Consider the following 21,037-nt stretch of genomic DNA (forward strand, 5'->3'; position numbering starts at 1 on the left):
AGATTAAACGAGGTCACCTCACTCCTCTGTGTTAAACGCACCCCATTATAATATTTAACATTTGCTCTAATTAAACAAACACTCAATCGGTGTCTTCCTCTCTTTCAATGTTCACTCTCTATCCGTGTGTATGTGTGTTTTTCTCTCTCTCTCTCTCTCTCTCTCTCTCTCTCTCTCTCTCTGCCTCCTTTTCTGTAGCTCCCCTGGGGTTGGGACTATTCTGGCTCCTCTAATTTGGCTGAGCTGAAGCTGTTGTTAGAGGAGTGTCTTATGTTGAGGCGATTAAAATCCGACGTGCTATCACAGCTTCCTGCCAAACAGCGCAAGGTCGTCACTGTGACTACAGACGGCATAAACTCCCGTACCAAAGCTGCACTCTCGGCTGCAGCCAAAGAACTCGCCAAGGGATGCCACAATGTGAGTGACGCTCATACCAGCACCACACACTATAGTCCATGCCAGCACTGTGCTGAAAGTAGTTCACTACTACGCAGATGATATCTGGGCAGTGGTGGTCTGACGGTGGTCCATTTTCGACTAAGCAGTGCAGCGGCGGGGCAGACAAACTGTTTATGGCAACAGATGGTCTATATTTATCAAGTGTGCACCATTAATGGTAGGGCTTAATAAATGTGTGACGGTCTGGGAAAACCTATCGTTTTTCACTACGGCTGATTTCTGACGCACAGCCAAAATGTCAAAAAATAATTTTGAACAAATGCAGTGGTGCTTGAAAGTTTGTGAACCCTTTAGAATTTTCTATACTTCTGCATAAATATGACCTAAAACATCATTAGATTTTCACACAAGTCTTAAAAATGGATAAAGAGAACCCAGTTAAACAAATGAGACAAAAATATTATACTCGGTCATTTATTTATTGAGGAAAATGATCCAATATTACAGATCTGTGAGTGGCAAAAGTATGTGAACCTCTAGGATTAGCAGTTAATTTGAAGGTGAAATTAGAGTCAGGTGTTTTCAATCAATGGGATGACAATCAGGTGTGAGTGGGCACCCTGTTTTATTTAAAGAACAGGGATCTATCAAGGTCTGATCTTCACAACACATTTTTGTGGAACTGCATCATGGCATGAACAAAGGAGATTTCTGAGAAGTGTTTTTTTTTTTTTTTCGTCCTTAGAAAAAGCGTTGTTGATGCTCATCAGGCTGGAAAAGGTTACAAAACCATCTCTAAAGAGTTTGGACTCTCATCAATCCACAGTCAGACAGATTGTGTACAAATGGAGGAAATTCAAGAACATTGTTACCCTCCCCAGGAGTGGTCGACCAACAAAGATCACTCCAAGAGCAAGGCGTGTAATAGTCGGCGAGGTCACAAAGGACCCCAGGGTAACTTCTAAGCAACTGAAGGCCTCTCTCACATTGGCTAATGTTAATGTTCGTGAGTCCACCATCAGAACACTGAGCAGCAATGGTGTGCGTGGCAGGGTTGCAAGGAGAAAGCCACTGCTCTCCAAAAAGAACATTGCTGCTCGTCTGCAGTTTGCTAAAGATCACGTGGACAAGCCAGAAGGCTATTGGAAAAATGTTTTGTGGACAGATGAGACCAAAATAGAACTTTTTGGTTGGAATGAAAAGCATTGTTTGGAGAAAGGAAAACACTGCATTCCAGCATAAGAACCTTATCCCATCTGTGAAACATGGTGGTGGTAGTGTCATGGTTTGGGCCTGTTTTGCTGCATCTGGGCCATGATGGCTTGCCATCATTGATGGAACAATGAATTCTGAATTATTCCAGTGAATTCTAAAGGAAAATGTCAGGACATCTGTCCATGAACTGAATGTCAAGAGAAGGTGGGTCATGCAGCAAGACAACAACCCAAAGCACACAAGTTGTTCTACCAAAGAATGGTTAAAGAAGAATAAAGTTAATGTTTTGGAATGGCCAAGTCAAAGTCCTGACCTTAATCCAATCGAAATGTTGTGGAAGGACCTGAAGCGAGCAGTTCATGTGAGGAAACCCACCAGCATCCCAGAGTTGAAGCTGTTCTGTATGGAGGAATGGGCTAAAATTCCTCCAAGCCGGTGTGCAGGACTGATCAACAGTTACTGGAAACGTTTAGCTGCAGTTATTGCAGCACAAGGGGGTCACACCAGATACTGAAAGCAAAGGTTCACATACTTTTGCCACTCACAGATATGTAATATTTGGATCATTTTCCTCAATAAATAAATGACCAAGTATATTTTTGTCTTGTTTGTTTAACTGGGTTCTCTTTATCTACTGTTAGGACTTGTGTGAAAATCTGATGTTTTAGGTCATATTTATACAGAACAATAGAAAATTCTAAAGGGTTTACAAACTTTCAAGCACCACTGTAATCAAATGATTGACAGATTTTTCTGCCCATGACCTTCATTCATTCACCAAGACAATACAGAAATGGTTTTATTTCATTTAAAAACCTTGCCTATGCAAAAACAAACAAACAAACAAACAACCTAAAAATGGTCAGTCTGCTTAAAGTCAATGTGATGATTTGTAGCTTGCTAGGTAAGCGTGCATCCTTTCTTTTCATAGAAATGCCAACAGGCAATAATGTTTTAAAGCTTGAATGCTTATAAAAATTGGAAATTAAGCCTCCAGAACAAAACTCCGAGATGTAACCACCAACTGTTTTAGCAATGGCATTGTGAATAGCGAATCTTGAACCTGAGCAGTGCTTAAGCTCATCAAGAGATGACGATGAGGCTCCTGTCCTGTCCATGCAATCTTTTAAATGCTCGTAGTCTTCAAAATCAGTTCTCGTCTTTCACTTTTGTGGTAGCCAGACGTGAAGATGCTCTGACTTGTGGCTGGGATACGTACAAAAGGAAAAAAATGCTTTTCAGTTCATATAACCTCACATGATGGAAACATCTCAAAGAAGTTCATGTTATGGAACATTAGAACATTATCAGAGGAACTATATTAGGAAATTTTTACCATATGAAGGTTTTCCCAAGATTTTTTTTTCCTGATACACACGTTGTAGGCCAGCGAGTGTACGTAATAAGTGTGCATTATTTGCAGTCTGGTCTACAACCTCCCTCGTTCTTCCCACGTCATCCCTCTGCTTGCCAACCTGCACGGGCTACGTATCGCAATTCATATCAAATTTCAGACATTGGTGCCAGCTTACCAGGTTCTCAAAGCGTTAGGGCCAGCATACCTCCAGAATCTGATCCACTCCTATGCTCCGCTACTACTGATCGCCTGGCCCCTCCTCCTCTCCGCTCTTGCCCAGCCTGCTCAAGACTGCTGTCTGTCCAGGCTCCCTGTTGGTGGAACGACCTTCCCGTTGAGGTCAGAACTGCTGACCCCCTGACCACCTTCAAACGCAGACTGAAGACTCACCTCCTTCCCTGCCCACTGTGTAACTGTGTTTTGGTCTATAAACCAACCCCGGCTGTGTACAGTCTAGCGTGGGGTTAGCTGTTTGAGTTCTCTATTTAGTTGAACTTCATATGGTTGGCTTGTTTCCTTGACTATTTGAGTATTGATACTTCAACAGAATATTACACTAAGTATAGATGACTTGCAATCACATGATCAAAATGTGCTACGTCATGAGTGTCCGCCATGATGGTCGATATACAAAGCAACCAGGATGGCAGCCGCGAAAGGCGTGTCTGTAAACAATGCTGAATTTTCTCAGTATTACCACGATTTGAACTGTCGAGTGAAGATTCAGTACAAAGAGAAGATGGATATGTACATGGGTGCAAGTTTTCCGGCATTTGCCGGAAGCTCCGTTTTTTTTCGGTTCTGAAAGTCATTTTTCCATTCAAATCGTGTAAATCCGTTGAGATTTTCGGGGGGGGGGGTATAGGGGTGGCCCTCTCACTGTCTCACTCTCAGCGTATTACTGGGTTACCGTGATAGTCTCTGCACGAGACAAATCTTTTCATCTTGTCTTCTCCACGAACCTCAGTCAATTTATACGCCGCTCACCAACGAGCGGTCCTGACTAGCCCGTTGTTTCACGGTGTTATGTATGTGTGATGATATGTTTCACACACGTAGCACATTGTTTGACCAAATCAACACAGCTATTCCCATGAGTCGCCGTTTCTTTTGGTGCAAGTTAGAACGGTGCTTTTGATTGGGTCACTGTTAGCTCGGGGCTCTACAGTGCGCACATTTCACTCGCATTTGCGAGCGAATTTTTCGGCATGCGAACGACGAAAAAAACCCGCGCATTCGTGCGAGGGCTTCTTGCAGCCGACAATTTAGGAAAGCACTGAGCACAGACGCGACGAGTTTAACATTCTAAAATGTATCAAACGTTAAACTGCAAAGTATGTAAATCCAGCGCTGGATAGCCTACCTAATATTTTTTACACTAGAGACAAGAAAATTACATCAATGTGTTCATCAGAGCCTTGTAGCGCTCAGTGTGAAAGAATTTTGTGAATATCTCCTTCCGTTTTCGTGTAAATCCCCATTGTTTGGAGGGAGCGCTCTGAGAAAATCCTTCACTTTCTGTGTGCCTCTCTGCGCTCAGCACGCCGGTGGGGGAGGGGCTGCTCGCTCTCAGAGACACAGGCTTGTAGCTTCATGGCAGTGTAACAAGTAATGGCCTGTATTGTTGTAAGTGTGTGTGTTCAGTGTTGTGTGTGTGTGTGTGTGTGTGTGTGTGTGTGTGTGTGTGTGTGTGTGTGTTCTGCCTGCGCCTTGCTCCCTGTCTGTAGTTGCGTGCGTTGCCTCTGTCTTGCACTGCGGTGGTTCCCACGGTAGCCGGGGGGGGGGAGTGGAAAAAGTTACATTTTTTTGCTGTTCTGCCATGCTATGCTAGTGTGTTTTACCGGGACATGAGATTTCAGCATTTTTATTCTTCCCGGTCTGTAGCTTGAATAAGTTTAGGCTACTGAATAACACTTTCAGTTAAAGTTGAGTCTGGTGCTTTTGTGCTGACGCTACAATAGCCTATCATCACAATAAATATCCCCCGTAACTTTTCCCGTTTTCTACTCATCTTTGTGATTGCCCCTCTTTCCCATGGTTGTATGTTGTGGGTGTGGCATTAGGTGGGAAAAGTGCTTTTTAGGGATTCATCAGCTCATTCAACTGAGAGATAACTGTGAGCTGGTTCGGACCGAGCTGAGAAATATATTCGCTATGCAGAGAATAACGGCGTTTTTTTAAAAGCAATGATGGTGGAAACAAGAATAAAAGAACGGACGAGGAAGAAAGTGTAGTGAAGAAAGCTAGAATGATGGGAGAAGGTGCGGGAAAATTATATAATGAGATGGAAAGCACACACCCCAGTGCAAACATTTAGATGGGAACATGCAACACAGCAGAAAAACAAATAATATACAGTATATACAAATGGTGCATGTCACAACACAGCAGAAAAGCAAAGAATATATATACAACTGGGCGTGTTGAGTTGCAGACATTAATTGCACATTAGTTATAGAAACTCAGTTCAGCTACAAAACTCAGGATATTGCACTGTATTTGGTATTGCATTGTATTGGGTATGGATGTAAAAGTGTAGAAATATAAATATAAAATATACAAAAGCTATAAAAACTAAAAAATTGCTCTGTGAAGTTGCACTGTAATAAGTATTGCACTGTATCAGGTAAGTGTGAGAATATTGTCCTTTTAGGTCCTTGTTGGTGCATTGTTGCACCTGCCAGAAGTGGCATCAGTCAGTGCATGTAATTAGCCTTTTTCACATTGCGTCACTTGCAGAAGAACCTCACATCCGTTTTCAGCCTTTTGAATGGAAGAAGAGGCGGCATGCTAATCTGCTGGCTAACAAGTAGCAACCATAGAAAGTCAGTAAACTTCCTTTCCAAAACAAGGCAGATAGGTGACTGGAATGGTCACTAACAATACATAATGATAAACAACAATGCGCAATATTATCAATCTTATCTGTGAATGACACAGTTTTGTTAACATATGTTGCCGCCGTATACCTCTTCTTCTTCCATTCAAAAGTCTGAAAATGGATACGAGTTCCCCTGCAAGTGATGTAATGTGAAAAAGGCTAATTGTTCAAAGTGGTTATGGCCTGTGGGAAAAAAAACTGTTTTTGAGTCTGTTGGTCCTTGCTTTGATGCACCTGTAACGCCTGCCTGAGGGCAGCAAGTCAAAGAACTCGGAGCCAGGGTGGGAGCTGTCCTTGATGATGTTGTTAGCTCTGCTAAGCTCTGCTCTCTGTTTAGCTACTGTTTGTTCATTCATTCAGTTGTTCGTTATTCATTTGTTTGTTCGTTCATTCATTCATTCATTCTCAATTGAATTTTGCGTTTTATGTGTTGGTGTGTCTAAGGTTTGCGCTGCAATAAACCTTTAAAATGAAAACCTACTTGTGCTTGTGCCCCCATTTTTTTTTTTTTTTCCCTGTGCTCCTAAAATTTTTAACTTAGGAACACATGTGCTCCTGAAAAAAAAAAAAAGTTAGTGTAGAGCCCTGCTCTCAGTGTATTACCGGGTTACCGTGGTACAGTCTCTGTACGAGACAAATCTTTTCATCTCGTCTTCGCCACAAACCTCATTCAATTTGTATTGTATTGTATTGTTTATTTTTGAATAGGGACAGATACAAAAACATAGATATCTGGAACAGTTATCTGATGTATGCATCACAGTATTTGTAGCCAAAGCTAATTCACAACACTTGTCCCTAGTTGGGCTTTTAATTAAACAAAACAAAGAGAGAAAATGAATATTTAAAATCTATGAAAAAAAAAATATATATACATAAAAATAAAATAAAATAAAATAAGAAATAATGGTCATAAAAATTAAAAATAACAATAGCAATAGTAAAAATAAAAAGAAATAGCAAGCTAAGTATCTAAACTAGTGATTCAAACTAAATATGAGAGCAGAATTGCTGTTGAACTAGCCATTGTTTTGTTTGTTTTTTTGAAAGGGAGAAGTGTAGCTATGGATTTTAAACTGTCTGGTAGAGAATTCCATAATTGTGTTCCTTTTATTAAAAAAGAGGTTTGTGCAAATGAAGTTCTACGGAATGGAACAGTGCAATTGCCTTTTGACGTTGCTCGGGTGGTGGATCTAGTACCACTTTGCAGTCTTGTTATTGACTCACAGAGCAGTTGAGGAGCAGTATTATTGAGGCATTTAAAAACCAATTTAACTGTGTATAATAAAATAAAATTAGTAAAACTGAGAATCTTATATTTGTTTAAAATTTGGCAATGATGATGCCTTATTCTTTTCTTGTCTAAGACTTTGAGGGTTTGGTTATAGAGGCATTCTATGCATTTTATTGTTGTCTGGTGAGCCTGAGACCATGTGGTCAAACCGTAAGATATATGTGAGAAAATCATAGAATTCATAAAAACAAAGGCACAATTTAGAGTTAAGCAATTTCTTATCATCTTAAAACATCCTAGATTTGCCTTAATGGTTTTACACATTTTCTTTACATGACTTTTAAAGTTCAACTGATAATCCATGATTATACCCAGATATTTCACTTCGGGGACTTGCTCAATGGGCTCACCGTTAATTCTTATATCCAGGGTGTTTATTGGTTGTTTCTTTATAGAGAAACACACAAAGTTTGTCTTTTTAATGTTTAGGGTTAAACAGGATGAAGCCAGCCAAAATGCTATTTTATGCAAGGTAGTATTTAGTTTCTCAGCCACAAGAATACAGGTCTTACCAGATGCATATACCACTGTATCATCTGCATACATCTGTAGACCTATATCTGGGCACACATCTGGTAAGTCATTGATATAAAGACTGAACAGTATAGGCCCTAAGACAGTACCTTGAGGGATCCCCGTTTCAATTTTAAGAAAATTAGAACTCACATCATTAATAGTAACACATTGCTCCCGGCCCTTTAAGTATGACTCAAACCAAGACAATGACTTTTTAGAGAAATTGAACTTAATTAGTTTTGAAATTAAAATATTGTGATTGACTGTATCAAACGCTTTTTTTAAATCTAGGAATACTGCACCGACCACATGCCCTTTGTCAAGTGATTGTTTTATTTTTTCAATTAAATAACAAGTGGCGGATTCTGTAGAGTAGTTACATCTGAATCCGAATTGCAAAGGATGCAAATAGTGATTTGACTCAAGGTAGCGCATTAGTTGTTCTGAAACAATCTTCTCCAGGACTTTAGAAAAAACTGGAAGAAGACTAATGGGTCTATAATTAGATATAATTCCAGCATCTCCAGATTTAAAGAGTGGTATTACTTGAGCAGTTTTCCACCCATCTGGGAATTGTCCAGTTTTAATAGAGATATTAATGAGATGGGTGAGGGGTTGGACTAGGATGCTGCTGTATTTCTTGAGAAAAGCTGTGTCTAAATTATAGATGTCTTTTGAATATGTGGTGTTTAGGTCATTTATAGCTTTTAAAACAGCAGTATGACTGACCTCTTTAAGGTGAAATGAATTCTCTTGGTCATCGATTAATGCTGTTTGGACGGCATTATTCTTACAGGGGAAACCTGAGGCAAGGTTCTTGACAGATTCTATAAAGAAATTATTAAATTCGTTTGAGACTTGTGTACTATCAGAAATGACATTTTCTCCAAGTTTGAGTTTAAATTGATTTTGGGTGTTGTTACCCTCTGGATTTAATAAACTATTTAGTTGCTTCCAGATAAGCTTGCCATTCCCTTTGGCCTCTGATAAAACATGGATGTAGTAATTTGATTTGGACATTCTAAGCTGTTTAACCACCTGGTTACGCAGACTTTTATATAATTATAAATATAATTATATTTATACGCCGCTCACAGACGAGCAGTCCTGACTAGCCCATTGTTTCATGGTGTTGTACATGTGTGATATGTTTCACGCACGTAGCACATTGTTTGACCAAATCAACACAGCTATTCCCATGAGTCGCTGTTTCTTTTGGTGCAAGTTGGAACGGTGCTTTTGATTGGCTCACTGTTAACTGCCGTCCAGTGAAACTTCAGCTTTTATAATAAGCCTTATTTCGCTTCCCTCCCTTGCGACAGATCCACGTGCTTTGCCTCTGGTTGCTGATCAAAATATGTCAAAATGAAGTTTTTATCGGAAGGCTCCAATACAATAATTTTGAAATTAATGATTTTGGCCGTGCACTTTTCTGATTTTTGTGCTATGTAGTAATAAGTGAATTCAAAACATTTATTGGTGATTTAAATTGTCGTCTGATAGTGTGTGATGTGTAAATACAGTGTGCTTTCTTCTAGAATTGAAATTATTTCATCACAAGTATCTGCTTTTATAAACTTTTTTATGTGGTTTTTTTTTTTACATTTGATTACCTTTCAATTATTAAATAAAAGTAAGGTAGGTCTTGAAATAAGTTTGTTGGCTTTTTTAAATCATCTTTTCTAATTTATTTATTTATTTGAGGATAACCCCTTGAGATGTGGCATCTCATTTTCAAGGGGGTCCTAATGTGGTTGTTGGGTTGAAAACTCATTTGTAGTCAGTAATGGATTATAAAATATAGATATTTTTGTATGTGGAAAAAGCTGAATCTTATTTGCTAAAATCCAGGAGTTTCTGAGGACATCAAGACATGTGGCCCCTTTATTTTAACTCAAGCTGTGTATATATTCAAGGGCAAATGCAGCCCCAATTACATCCCATATAACGGCGCCCAAATTACGGACTTGTCAAAAGGCCCAAAATAGAACATACGAAAATCACCCAAATTAGAAGAAAAAATCCTGTTTCATAAGGGTGGAGAACCCAAAATATTTTTAAATTATTGTTAAATGTCATTTTTTGGCATATATATTTCAATTTGTTGTTCAGTCGCTTCATAACATGAAGTGAATATGAAATGCGGCTAGCGATTACCGTAAACCGTGTCCGAGTCTCCGACATCTGAATGTTGTGAAATTCTCAACGCTTCATGATAACACGTGGCTGTCGGTTTGTGATACTGTTGATGGTATAGATTGACAAGTGGTCGTCATGCCGGGTCGTGGTAGACCTTAGACAACTGGTGAATCACATAAGAACAGCAGTTCATATATTCATGGAAAACACACAATCGATGGCATTATTAAGTCTCCAGGCGGGGGAATGGGGAGGTTTATCACACGACAGAACAGTCAGAAGACATCAGACGATATTGTTGACAAGGTCGAGGTCATTGGCTTGTCGTCTGCCACAGCTGCCTTACAGTTGCCAGGTACACTATGGATTTTTATTGCATATTTTATGTGAGCCTTTTATAGCCTCGGTCACAACCGGACATATGATTTTTTGGCTGTGCGATTTTTGGCGTTTCCCGAATCGCTGCGTTTTTTTTTTTTGTTCGTGGAGAAAGACGCACGTTGGCCGTAAGTTTGTCTTGCAACCTGAAAAAAACGTAAGCGCCTGTAGAGTTTGTTTGACATGACAAAGAACCTCTGCGGCCGGCCTACGGCTCGAAAATCAGCACGTCACACGCGCGCCCTCCGTGCGTTTCTTGCGTTTTTTGCACGTAGACCGGCCATAGGAGCACGTACGGCCGGTTGTGACCGAGGCTTAAGTAATATCCCATTTATGCCCAAATTAATTTATACCAAATTATATTGGAAGTTGAATTGAAATAGATGTGCACCCAAATAGATGCTGTGATCATAATTAGGCTTACAAAATATTTTTATCTTTTTTTATTTATTCAGAATGTTGGAGAAAACTTTTGACTTTTTAGATACAGCACTACTTTATACTTGCACATGATTATGTAATTTATATTATTTTTATTGCTCGATATATTTATAATTGGTTTAAAAAAAATTACTAAAAATGATGCGTCAATTTTTGGCACGCTACATGCGAAAATAGTAAAAAAAAAAACAATAATTTTTTGGCTCGCCATGGTGCTCAAATTAAAAACCTGTCTTTGCCCCTGATATTGTAAAAAAGGTGTCACAGCAAAAGCATATTAAAAATGGTTGTTTCAACATTTAAATTAGTAGTTGCTAGATGTTTTGAAATATTGTACTTGAAATATTATTTCAGATGAATTGATGAAATGTATTAAACATTTGATGTAAATATGCAAATCATATAACTATTAATTAGTGCTGTCAAAAATGTCGCGTTATTAACGCGTTAACTTGACTCAATTTTAACGGCGATAATTTTTTATCGCGAGATTAACGCTCTGTGACATGATGTAGGTTTTTCATAAGCTTTTGAAACTGCCAGGAACTTAGAACAGAGACTTTGCTTAGAAAACCGATAGGCGCTAGACTGTAATGCCACGCCCCGCACAGCCAGAGTCCTCTGCCCTCCTCCCCCCAAAGAATCAGCGCGGGCAGGGCGCGCTAGTAGAGATGGGATTTATGGCTCTTTGATGGGATCCGCATCTTTGTGATCCGTTCTTTGAAAAGAGCCGTTCAAAAGACTGGCTCATTTGGCTCTTTTTAAATATTTATTCAGTTTTAAGAAGACAGCGTCTAAAGAAGCCAGATCCCTCTGAACTGTAAACTCCATGCTATCCCAGAAATCCTTCCTGTAATATGCAAATTTGGCCGCCTCTGATTGGACAGCGCGACGCATCAACAGGCAGAAAGTATAAAAGTACAAAATGTGTTAAGTGAGCTGAAACAGTAAAGATCAGATTCAATGCAATATTTATCAACGAACAACTTAAAGTTAATATAATAGTGTACTTTATATTATAATCAAGCATGTCAAGCCTACCGTCACTGTGAGTTGTAGACTAACTCAAGCAGTAGATCACTTCACTCCTGGTTCTTTTGCTAGCACCGGTGCTTGGCTTAGGTTTCACTTTGCAGTGGCTGTGTCAAGACGTGTTATGCTTTGCATTAAAAAAATACATGGGTACAAAGCAAGCCCATTCACTTTTTTATGCTGATAAGAGAATTACAATGGTTTTTCATGTGACAAAAATCTCATCTCATCTCATCTCATTATCTCTAGCCGCTTTATCCTTCTACAGGGTCGCAGGCAAGCTGGAGCCTATCCCAGCTGACTACGGGTGAAAGGCGGGGTACACCCTGGACAAGTCACCAGGTCATCACAGGGCTGACACATAGACACAGACAACCATTCACACTCACATTCACACCTACGGTCAATTTAGATTCACCAGTTAACCTAACCTGCATGTCTTTGGACTGTGGGGGAAACCGGAGCACCCGGAGGAAACCCACGCGGACACGGGGAGAACATGCAAACTCCACACAGAAAGGCCCTCGCCGGCCCCGGGGCTCGAACCCAGGACCTTCTTGCTGTGAGGCGACAGCGCTGACCACTACACCACCGTGCCGCCTGTGACAAAAATGTGCGATTAAATTGCGATTAATCGCGAGTTAACTATGACAGTCGCGACATTAATCGCGATTAAATATTTTAATCGCTTGACAGCACTACTATTAATATTATAGATGTTTGCATGAGAGAGAGAACCATTTTAACTTGTAATTAAAATTTTTTTCGAGCCCTAAGGGGGGCTCACCCCCCTTTGTAACCCCCCCACATGGCTGCGCCATGCACGTCTGACCTTGTCAGACTTTTCAGGTTTTTGAAAATTTTATACTTGCACCCATGTATGTATGATTCTGACTCCTATTATTTTAAAAAGTCAGACTTTTCTGAAGATAAAACGCTTCTACTGACCATTGAGCACGAATACAGGTGATTTTGTCCAAAGCCTTTTTCATACGCACTGTAAATTATTTTATATTTCCAGTATTTGTTTGGAAAAAGGAAGAATTCTCAATGGAATTTGACCGAAGCAGCTTCGACACTAAAGAGCGTACTGGGGGAAGGGGGGGTAACCATGTCGGCCCGTGCCACTTGCTGACCTTGGGATGAGTTTAACTCCCTTGTCCCATGCAGGCTGCTCGCTTGCATGTCTGTTTCCGGCTGGATCATATTAAATCTTCATATGTAGAGCAGCGCTCTCGTGGGAGCTTCGTTTGCGAATCCCAAGCTGAGGCGCAGTCCTACCGACCCGAGACCATGCTCTTCCAAAAGGGGATGCTTAGAGGGAGGTGCCTGTAAAATTTGCCTTCGCTCTGAGCTCCCCTGGCTGAGTTATTAATTTTTAAAGCCGGCTGGATCATATTAAATCTTTTGGCACAGAACAGCGCTCTCGCAGAAGCTTTGTTCGTGAACAAGTCAAATCAAGTCTATTTGTAAAGCGCTTTTAACAAAAGACATTGTCGCAAAGCAGCTTTACAGAATTTGAATGAATTAAAACATGAGCTAATTTTATCCCTAATCTATCCCCAATGAGCAAGCCTGTGGTGATGGTGGCAAGGAAAACTCCCTCAGATGACATGAGGAAGAAACCTCGAGAGGAACCAGACTTAAAAGGGAACCCATCCTCATTTGGGCAACAGCAGACAACAACATGACTATAACGCTGGAATAGAGCAATTCCAGCGTTATGGACGTGACACTTGAACTCAAAATGGCAACAAATGACCCAGTGCATGTTTTATTGTCCCCCAGTATTTAAACAGGTGTTGCATATTTTAAGGCTGTACCATACTGGAGAAGTGATAGAACAAGAACAATTCCCATAGTACATCTAGGGCATGCCAGAAAACGCCAATAAAAGATGCGTTATGGATGTGACAGAAAAAGTATCACTTTTCTTGGGTGACTGTACATTTTTATCAAACTCTGTGAAATCGTAAACCTAATGTCGAAATGGAGATATCCATTTGATAGAGGGGTCCAAGGTGAATATTAAAAAAATCTTTGTTTAAAATATTTTGTATTTCATGCAGAGTTTCGGAAGGAAAAGTCAGCGTTATGGATGTGACGCGTCTGAAATAGACATGGCATATGTTTAGAAAATCAGCAATTTAACCACCATAACCCTTTGAAAAACTCTCTAAATATCAGCTAAAACTATCAAAGTTCTTAAATAATATTTAGGATGGCTATTGTTTTGCTGTTTTGTGGATTTTAGCATACATTTCTGTGGCTTGTGGCAATAATATAGAATTGTACATGATCAAAGTTGATTTTAGCTTGGGGTTTACATTATAAGAAAGAAAGACTGACAGTGACATATTAGGTTGGTTACAAATTGGTTCAACTTATTCACATCTGTAAAATACAGGCCTAGGTGAGATCTCTGGGAGTGGTTTTGATGTATTACATGTTGCTTTATTTTTGCATGGTGAGGTTGACATTTACATGGAATTGCCCAATACTTGAAATATAAAATAATAGTGCGTATGAAAAAGGCATTGGACGAAATGTCCTGATCCCCTCGTCTCCTCTCCGTACTAAGCCTCAGTTTCCTCGCCCTCTTTCTGAATCACAGACAGAATTCTAAAATATCGGAACATGCCACGGTCACAAGTACTGTTGTGACCACAACCATATACAGCACAAAGATATGGCATCGCTAAAAGAACGCTTAAAGCAGTGGAAAAACATGCACATGCACATGTGCGACTGTTTTGTACAGAATGTCGCTTGAGCCCGCATTTGTATATCCACCAACATTGCCGACATCCGGATTTCTATTTTGCTTTGACGTCACTTGTTCAGTTGGCGCAAGAACTTTCTTGTCTTGAAGTTCAGCACTTTGTGGACCTGATTTGCACTCGTCGCTCTGGATAACAGCGTCTGCTAAATCATGGATTAAAGTTTTCCGTCGTGTGACGGATTTCCGTCAACTGAACTCTCCCAAGGCCAAATGTGAGGTCGGTGCTGATCCGAGGAGAATTAAAATGACAGGTGGTTGGGTAGAGATCGGGTTATAACACTGATGTGTTGCAACACCATCAACTATCAGGAGGGTTTATTTAACTTTTTTTGTTTTTGAGCCATGCTTTGTGTCGTTCATTTCCTATGTTTGATCATGTTTAAACGTTCGCTGTCTACGGTGCGGCATTAAAAAAACATGCGCTGTCAAAATTGGTAAAATACATTCCCATGTGCTTGGCGTGCTTGTGTCTGACCATTTCTGTTTTGTATTAAATTAAATCTTGCCAAAATGACTTGGTTCAAACCTGGACATATAGAAATAGAGCATGTAAAAAAAAAAAAAAACGAAAAAATAAACCCCGGAAAGCCCGCTCCTCTGCTTCAGCCAGACTTGCAGACCCGACGGTGCAATGCTTGCAGACTGTCAGAAGTAATTAGACCTAAATTTATAGCTAACAAATCAGCAGACGCCCCAACAATTATTATTTTCGTTAGGCCAATGTGTAAGGTATGTTAGAACCGTGCCTTATAGCCTACGTTATATCACAATTTAAAGGACGTTTGAGGAGTTGGAGGCTGCGAGCGCAATGATGTTCCGACATTCGCTAAACTTTATTCCCTAAAAATCATACACCAGCGTTCAATGCCCCAAACAGTCAAAATGTCTAGAAGACTACGGTTAAATAATAATCATAGCCTACTAAGTTAAATTACATAAATTACAAAAAAAAAAACAAGTGGAGGTGGGCTTGGCTGTACGAAATAGGTGAAAACGGAAAGCCATTTAGTTCATTGTGCAAAAAACTAAACATTCCAGGCGCTTGCATTTGTGTGGTTTGCCACAAAAAAATAATATATGGAAGCAATAGAAAGTGCAATAAATTGAATATATACTAAGTAACTTTAAAAACGCACAATGGAATTCAACACGATATCACTTTAGATCCATGCATATATTTGAAATTTATGATATTGTATGTAATGCACACACATCTTGAAACATCGATAAAGGACATTTATTGTCAAACTCAAGAATTAATTCACAATAAAAAAATTCAAAGTGACAGTTGGTCCATGTTCGGACCGCCATGCTGGAGATTCTGGGTCTGTGTCGTCCAGGGGTCTCAGCAGCAGTGACTGAGGGTGTCAGGAATCTGTCACGGAGGTGAGCTAGCCTGATGTGCTGATCCTGAACTGGCGTCGTGACTCGAGGCTGACCAGGGCGTGGACGATCCCTGGTGCTCCCTGTCTGTCTGTAACGCTGACTCAAACGGGAAATGGTCGAATGATGAACACCGAAACCGAAGTGCCGGGCGACCTCTGTCTGTGTACTTCCGGCACGCAACATCCCGATGGCCTGTTCACGTTGATTTTGGCTTAGGCGTGGCATCTTCAATAATGACAATTTTCCCATCATTTCCCCCGGGTATTTATAGGCAAGATTGTGTGTGTACAGTGTATGCAAAATTTGTTTGAAAATTAAAGCCTGTCCATGTCATTGACTACCCGAGTCATATTGTACGTTATTGAGTACAACTCCCTTAAATTCTGATTTGAGCACAGATTTGGAACTTATTCGGGCGGAACGAAGTTATTTTTCCATTGTGATATATTTCTTTTCTTCTTGAGAGAAACTCAGCACGAATTCAGCAAGTTTTATCAATGTGCGTTTTTAAAGTTACTTAGTGTATTAATCCGTTAATTAATTGATAAAGTTATCAGTTCTAAGTTAATCATTCTCAGAATTTCATCGAAATCCACCCATAAACCCCCCCCCCCGTAGAATTTCATCGAAATCCACCCATAACCCCCCCCCCCCCCCCGTAAATTTTCAGTCAAATATATATATATTTTTTTGCTTTAATCCATGTGCTAAATGTAATGCATCCTGTAAGTGGATCAGGACTTTATTTCTTTGTTTCTGCAGAAGCAGCAAGAAAAGGAGGCTCTACTGGTCTTCTTCAGCCACACAGCAGAGGCCAAGATCCGAGCCATCCTGTGAGTTTTGTCATGTGCATTCCCATGTTTATCATCGTTCTATTCAGACTCGCTCCAACAGAAGCTAGACTCGCTGATGCACTGCACACATCCTGAACGTTGTTGTGAAATGCCGGGCTTTCACTTTTGGTCACGTTTAATCATTTTTGTTTACAGACTTAATGAGATGCCTTAATTGTACACCTGCTTATTTTTTTTGTCCATTAGGGAGTACATTTTAGACATGCTGGAGTGCGGACGAGAGAAGTTTCTGGTGTTTGCGCATCACAAACGGGTCATCAACAGCATAACTAAAGAGCTTTCCGATAAGGTACGAAAGGATCTTCCGGCACTCATTCAGCAAATCCAAAGAAAGAGGCTTCAGAAAGTGAGATGGCGGGGAAGCGACTTTGACCTGACACTCAATTTTGTAAAATTCACCCATCTGGTTTAAGCACTATCGTAAGAGTCAACAAGTAATTCATTTCAAGTAACTGACATTTCGGACACAGTGTGGCCAAATATTTAATTTAGTTTTGCTCTGATGATCTAAAATATCTCTTGGAATGTATATTGGCTGTAAAGATGGCCGCCTGTTGTTAAAGTTTTCGTCTTCTCTTCCACACCACAGGGAATCGGTCATATCCGTATCGATGGGTCGACGCCCTCAGCCGAGCGCCAGCAGCTCTGTGAGAAGTTCCAGTTCTCAGAGCAGAGCTGTGTGGCTGTGCTCTCCATCACAGCTGCCAATATGGGTCTCACGCTGCACGCTGCCGACCTCGTCGTGTTCGCAGAACTCTTCTGGAACCCAGGGGTTAGTGTGTTCTTTCTGTGAGGATGGGAGTCTGTGAATGAAGGTTTTTATTCAGTCAGACTCTTGGCGTTTTGCGAGTCATCCAACAGGCTTTGTGACGTCGACGTAATGGTGGGAAATGCCTTCTGTTTAAACACAGTGGGAGCGACTCCTTTAAGATAGTCTACAGGACTAGAGATGTGCACTACCGTTCAAAAGTTTGGGGTCACCCGGACAATTTTGTGTTTTCCATGAAAAGTCACACTTTTATTTACCACCATAAGTTGTAAAATGAATAGAAAATATAGTCAAGACATTTTTCTGGCCATTTTGAGCATTTAATCGACCCCACAAATGTGATGCTCCAGAAACTCAATCTGCTCAAAGGAAGGTCAGTTTTATAGCTTCTCTAAAGAGCTCAACTGTTTTCAGCTGTGCTAACATGATTGTACAAGGGTTTTCTAATCATCCATTAGCCTTCTGAGGCAATGAGCAAACACATTGTACCATTAGAACAGAACAATTCCAGCGTTATGGACGTGACACTTGAACTCAAAATGGCAACAAATGACCCAGTGCATGTTTTATTGTCTCCCAGTATTTAAACAGGTGTTGCATATTTTAAGGCTGTACCATACTGGAGAAGTGATAGAACAAGAACAATTCCCATAGTACATCTAGGGCATGCCAGAAAATGCCAATAAAAGATGCGTTATGGATGTGACAGAAAAAGTATCACTTTTCTTGGGTGACTGTACATTTTTATCAAACTCTGTGAAATTGTAAACCTAATGTCGAAATGGAGATATCCATTTGATAGAGGGGTCCAAGGTGAATATTAAAAAATCTTTGTTTAAAATATTTTGTATTTCATGCAGAGTTTCGGAAGGAAAAGTCAGCGTTATGGATGTGACGAAATTCCGTTATGGATGTGACGCGTCTGAAATAGACATGGCGTATGTTTAGAAAATCAGCAATTTAACCACCATAACCCTTTGAAAAACTCTCTAAATATCAGCTAAAACTATCAAATTTCTTAAATAATATTTAGGATGGCTATTGTTTTGCTGTTTTGTGGATTTTAGCATACATTTCTGTGGCTTGTGGCAATAATATAGAATTGTACATGATCAAAGTTGATTTTAGCTTGGGTTTTACATTATAAGAAAGAAAGACTGACAGTGACACATTAGGTTGGTTACAAATTGGTTCAGCTTGTTCACATCTGTAAAATACAGGCCTAGGTGAGATCTCTGGGAGTGGTTTTGATGTATTACATGCTGCTTTATTTTTGCATGGTGAGGTTGACATTTACATGGAATTGCCCAACACTGGAGTGATGGTTGCTGGAAATGGGCCTCTATACACCTATGGAGATATTGCACCAAAAACCAGACATTTGCAGCTAGAATAGTCATTTACCACATTAGCAATGTATAGAGTGGATTTCTGATTAGTTTAAAGTGATCTTCATTGAAAAGAACAGTGCTTTTCTTTCAAAAATAAGGACATTTCAAAGTGACCCCAAACTTTTGAACGGTAGTGTAACTTGGCATGAAATTGTCAGGGTTAAACATGTGGTGATGTAGCTGTTGGGTAATGTTCATCACACATGTCTGTAGTAATTATGATTCGCAAAGGACAGTAGATCTTTTGTATGAATGCAAAACCTTAGAAATCGAGTTGTACATGAGCTGATAGCCGACGAGGCGCGTAGCACCGTGTTGGCTATAAGCCATGTATGACCAGATTGAGTGGAATAACTGTTTTATTCTATCCAGATTCACTGGATTTTGAGAACTGGAGCATTTTTATTTTTTGCAAAGTCAATAAATACAAACTTTTTTTTCTACAAAACGTCCAACAAAATAATTTCTGCTTAGATTGTCAACAAACCAGCGAAATGACGGGAGCAATTTGTGAAAAATGTGATAATTCTTGGGGGAAAAAAGTTCTTACCATCAAATACTTTTATTCCATATTTTGTTGATTTTTTTTTTTTTTGGGGGGGGGTTCGAGTAGTTTTTAATTTTGTCCTCGATTGGTTTCAAACATCATCTGCTATTATTTTCTTCTTCTTTAGGGTTTTTTGGTGGTTGGCAAACCAACTTAAAGGTGCATTACTGCCACCGACTGGGCTGGAGTGTGGAACAGGAGCTATTCGGGGAGGACAAACTATATTCTTTTAGCCATTTCTGTTTCTTTTAAATACTTGATATATCTGACTTGATTTGCGCCACCATTTTGTTTGTCTCTACTCAGTGTATGAGCCGATAGCCTCGTATTAGTGTAGGCAGTCAGTGTGTGCAACTGCTCATATCCAGTGAATGTGGATAGAATAAAAAGTCATATCTGGGTTAGGATTGAATGCTTTTTAGTATAAATACGCAGGTGATTTTGTAGAAAATCACACGTGTTGATTGGTTGAGAGATTCTGACTGTTTCTCGATAATCACCTCGAGCGACTCTGCAAAATCACTTCATCACCGTAAGTGAGGAAGAATTCCAAATTATGAAAGAAAATGCCGTTCCTAAAAGCACTAAAGATGCTACGAAGTTTGGCCGAAAATTATTTAAAGGTAAGGAGGAGTTGTGATTTTTTTATTTTTTTATTTTATCGATTTCAAAACAAAGTATTTTATGAGAGTCGGCATAGATAAGTGACAAGTCTGCGCCGCACTTTTTATTGCATTCGCATGCTGCTTTTGAAGGTTGAAATAAGTAATTTTTTAAAATATGATTTTTGTGAAATAATCACCTGTGTTTTTATACTAAAATAATGGTCTGCCTCAGGCTCAGTGAATATTGGTGATTTATTATATGGCACCAGCTACTTCTGGTAAAATCATGTGCTCTGATTGGTTCCTTGGCAGGCAGAATTTTCCTGTAATGCCCATGGGTGATTACGGACTTTCTTTCCAAGGCGCCGGCTTTCAATGTTGCAAAAAGAAAAAGGTTGAAGGACAAACGAGTCCCGGAGTTATTCAAGAAATGAGCAATGTTAGAGCATTCAGAAACCGCTAACAGAAATTCAGTTTTGAAACCGCTAGCCGTTTATTCTGCATGCATGACTGAAAGCAGCGTCATGCCTCATTATAATCACTGTCGATTTTAGCCTTATAAATAAAAAAGCCGTATCATAAACTCCTTATTAACCTCACTTGCGTGGTCTTTACAGGAAAATATCAGACCTCGGTCTTTACAAAAAGACCCCGGTCTGATATTTTCCCGTAAAGACCTCACACCTAGTTAATACGTAGTTAATAATGACCTCAATTTCGTCTCGCTTATTATTCACTTCGCCTTCAGTGAATAATTGTTAAATAATACTGAGGTCATGAATTGCTTATTATGACATGAGCATACGCTGGTGATGATACCAAAGGTCCATGTGGACTCCATACTTCTCATATTAATTCAAAGGAATTGTTTTGACCTTCATTCTATCCACTTTCTGTTGGACTCGGGGTTGAGCGTGTGGTTAGATGCCAGTGTACACTGGTAATTATGATAACATTACACCACCTCATTATGTAAAAGTAACCCAGTCTGAATATGGCCTTTTTTTTTTTTTAAACTTCTAGTTGTTTTCCAAGTCCAGAATGTACTCCC

General features: G+C 39.8%; 1 protein-coding gene across 3 annotated transcripts in view; it reads left to right on the plus strand.

Annotated features, from left to right (window-relative positions):
- Positions 1 to 21,037, plus strand: part of smarcal1 (SWI/SNF related, matrix associated, actin dependent regulator of chromatin, subfamily a-like 1) — a 93,998-nt gene that overhangs the window by 65,239 nt on the left and 7,722 nt on the right. For 2 of the 3 annotated variants that reach the window (XM_060930335.1, XM_060930337.1), the window contains exons 11-14: positions 199 to 417; positions 16,583 to 16,653; positions 16,861 to 16,963; positions 17,264 to 17,446. In XM_060930335.1, coding sequence (XP_060786318.1) covers positions 199 to 417; positions 16,583 to 16,653; positions 16,861 to 16,963; positions 17,264 to 17,446 — 576 coding nt within the window. Of the gene's footprint in view, positions 1 to 198; positions 418 to 16,582; positions 16,654 to 16,860; positions 16,964 to 17,263; positions 17,447 to 19,508; positions 20,016 to 21,037 lie in introns of those variants that run through there. The other variant, XM_060930336.1, reaches the window with a different exon arrangement.

This window comes from Neoarius graeffei, chromosome 9, assembly GCF_027579695.1.
Source record: "Neoarius graeffei isolate fNeoGra1 chromosome 9, fNeoGra1.pri, whole genome shotgun sequence".
Classification (NCBI taxonomy): Eukaryota; Metazoa; Chordata; class Actinopteri; order Siluriformes; family Ariidae; genus Neoarius; species Neoarius graeffei.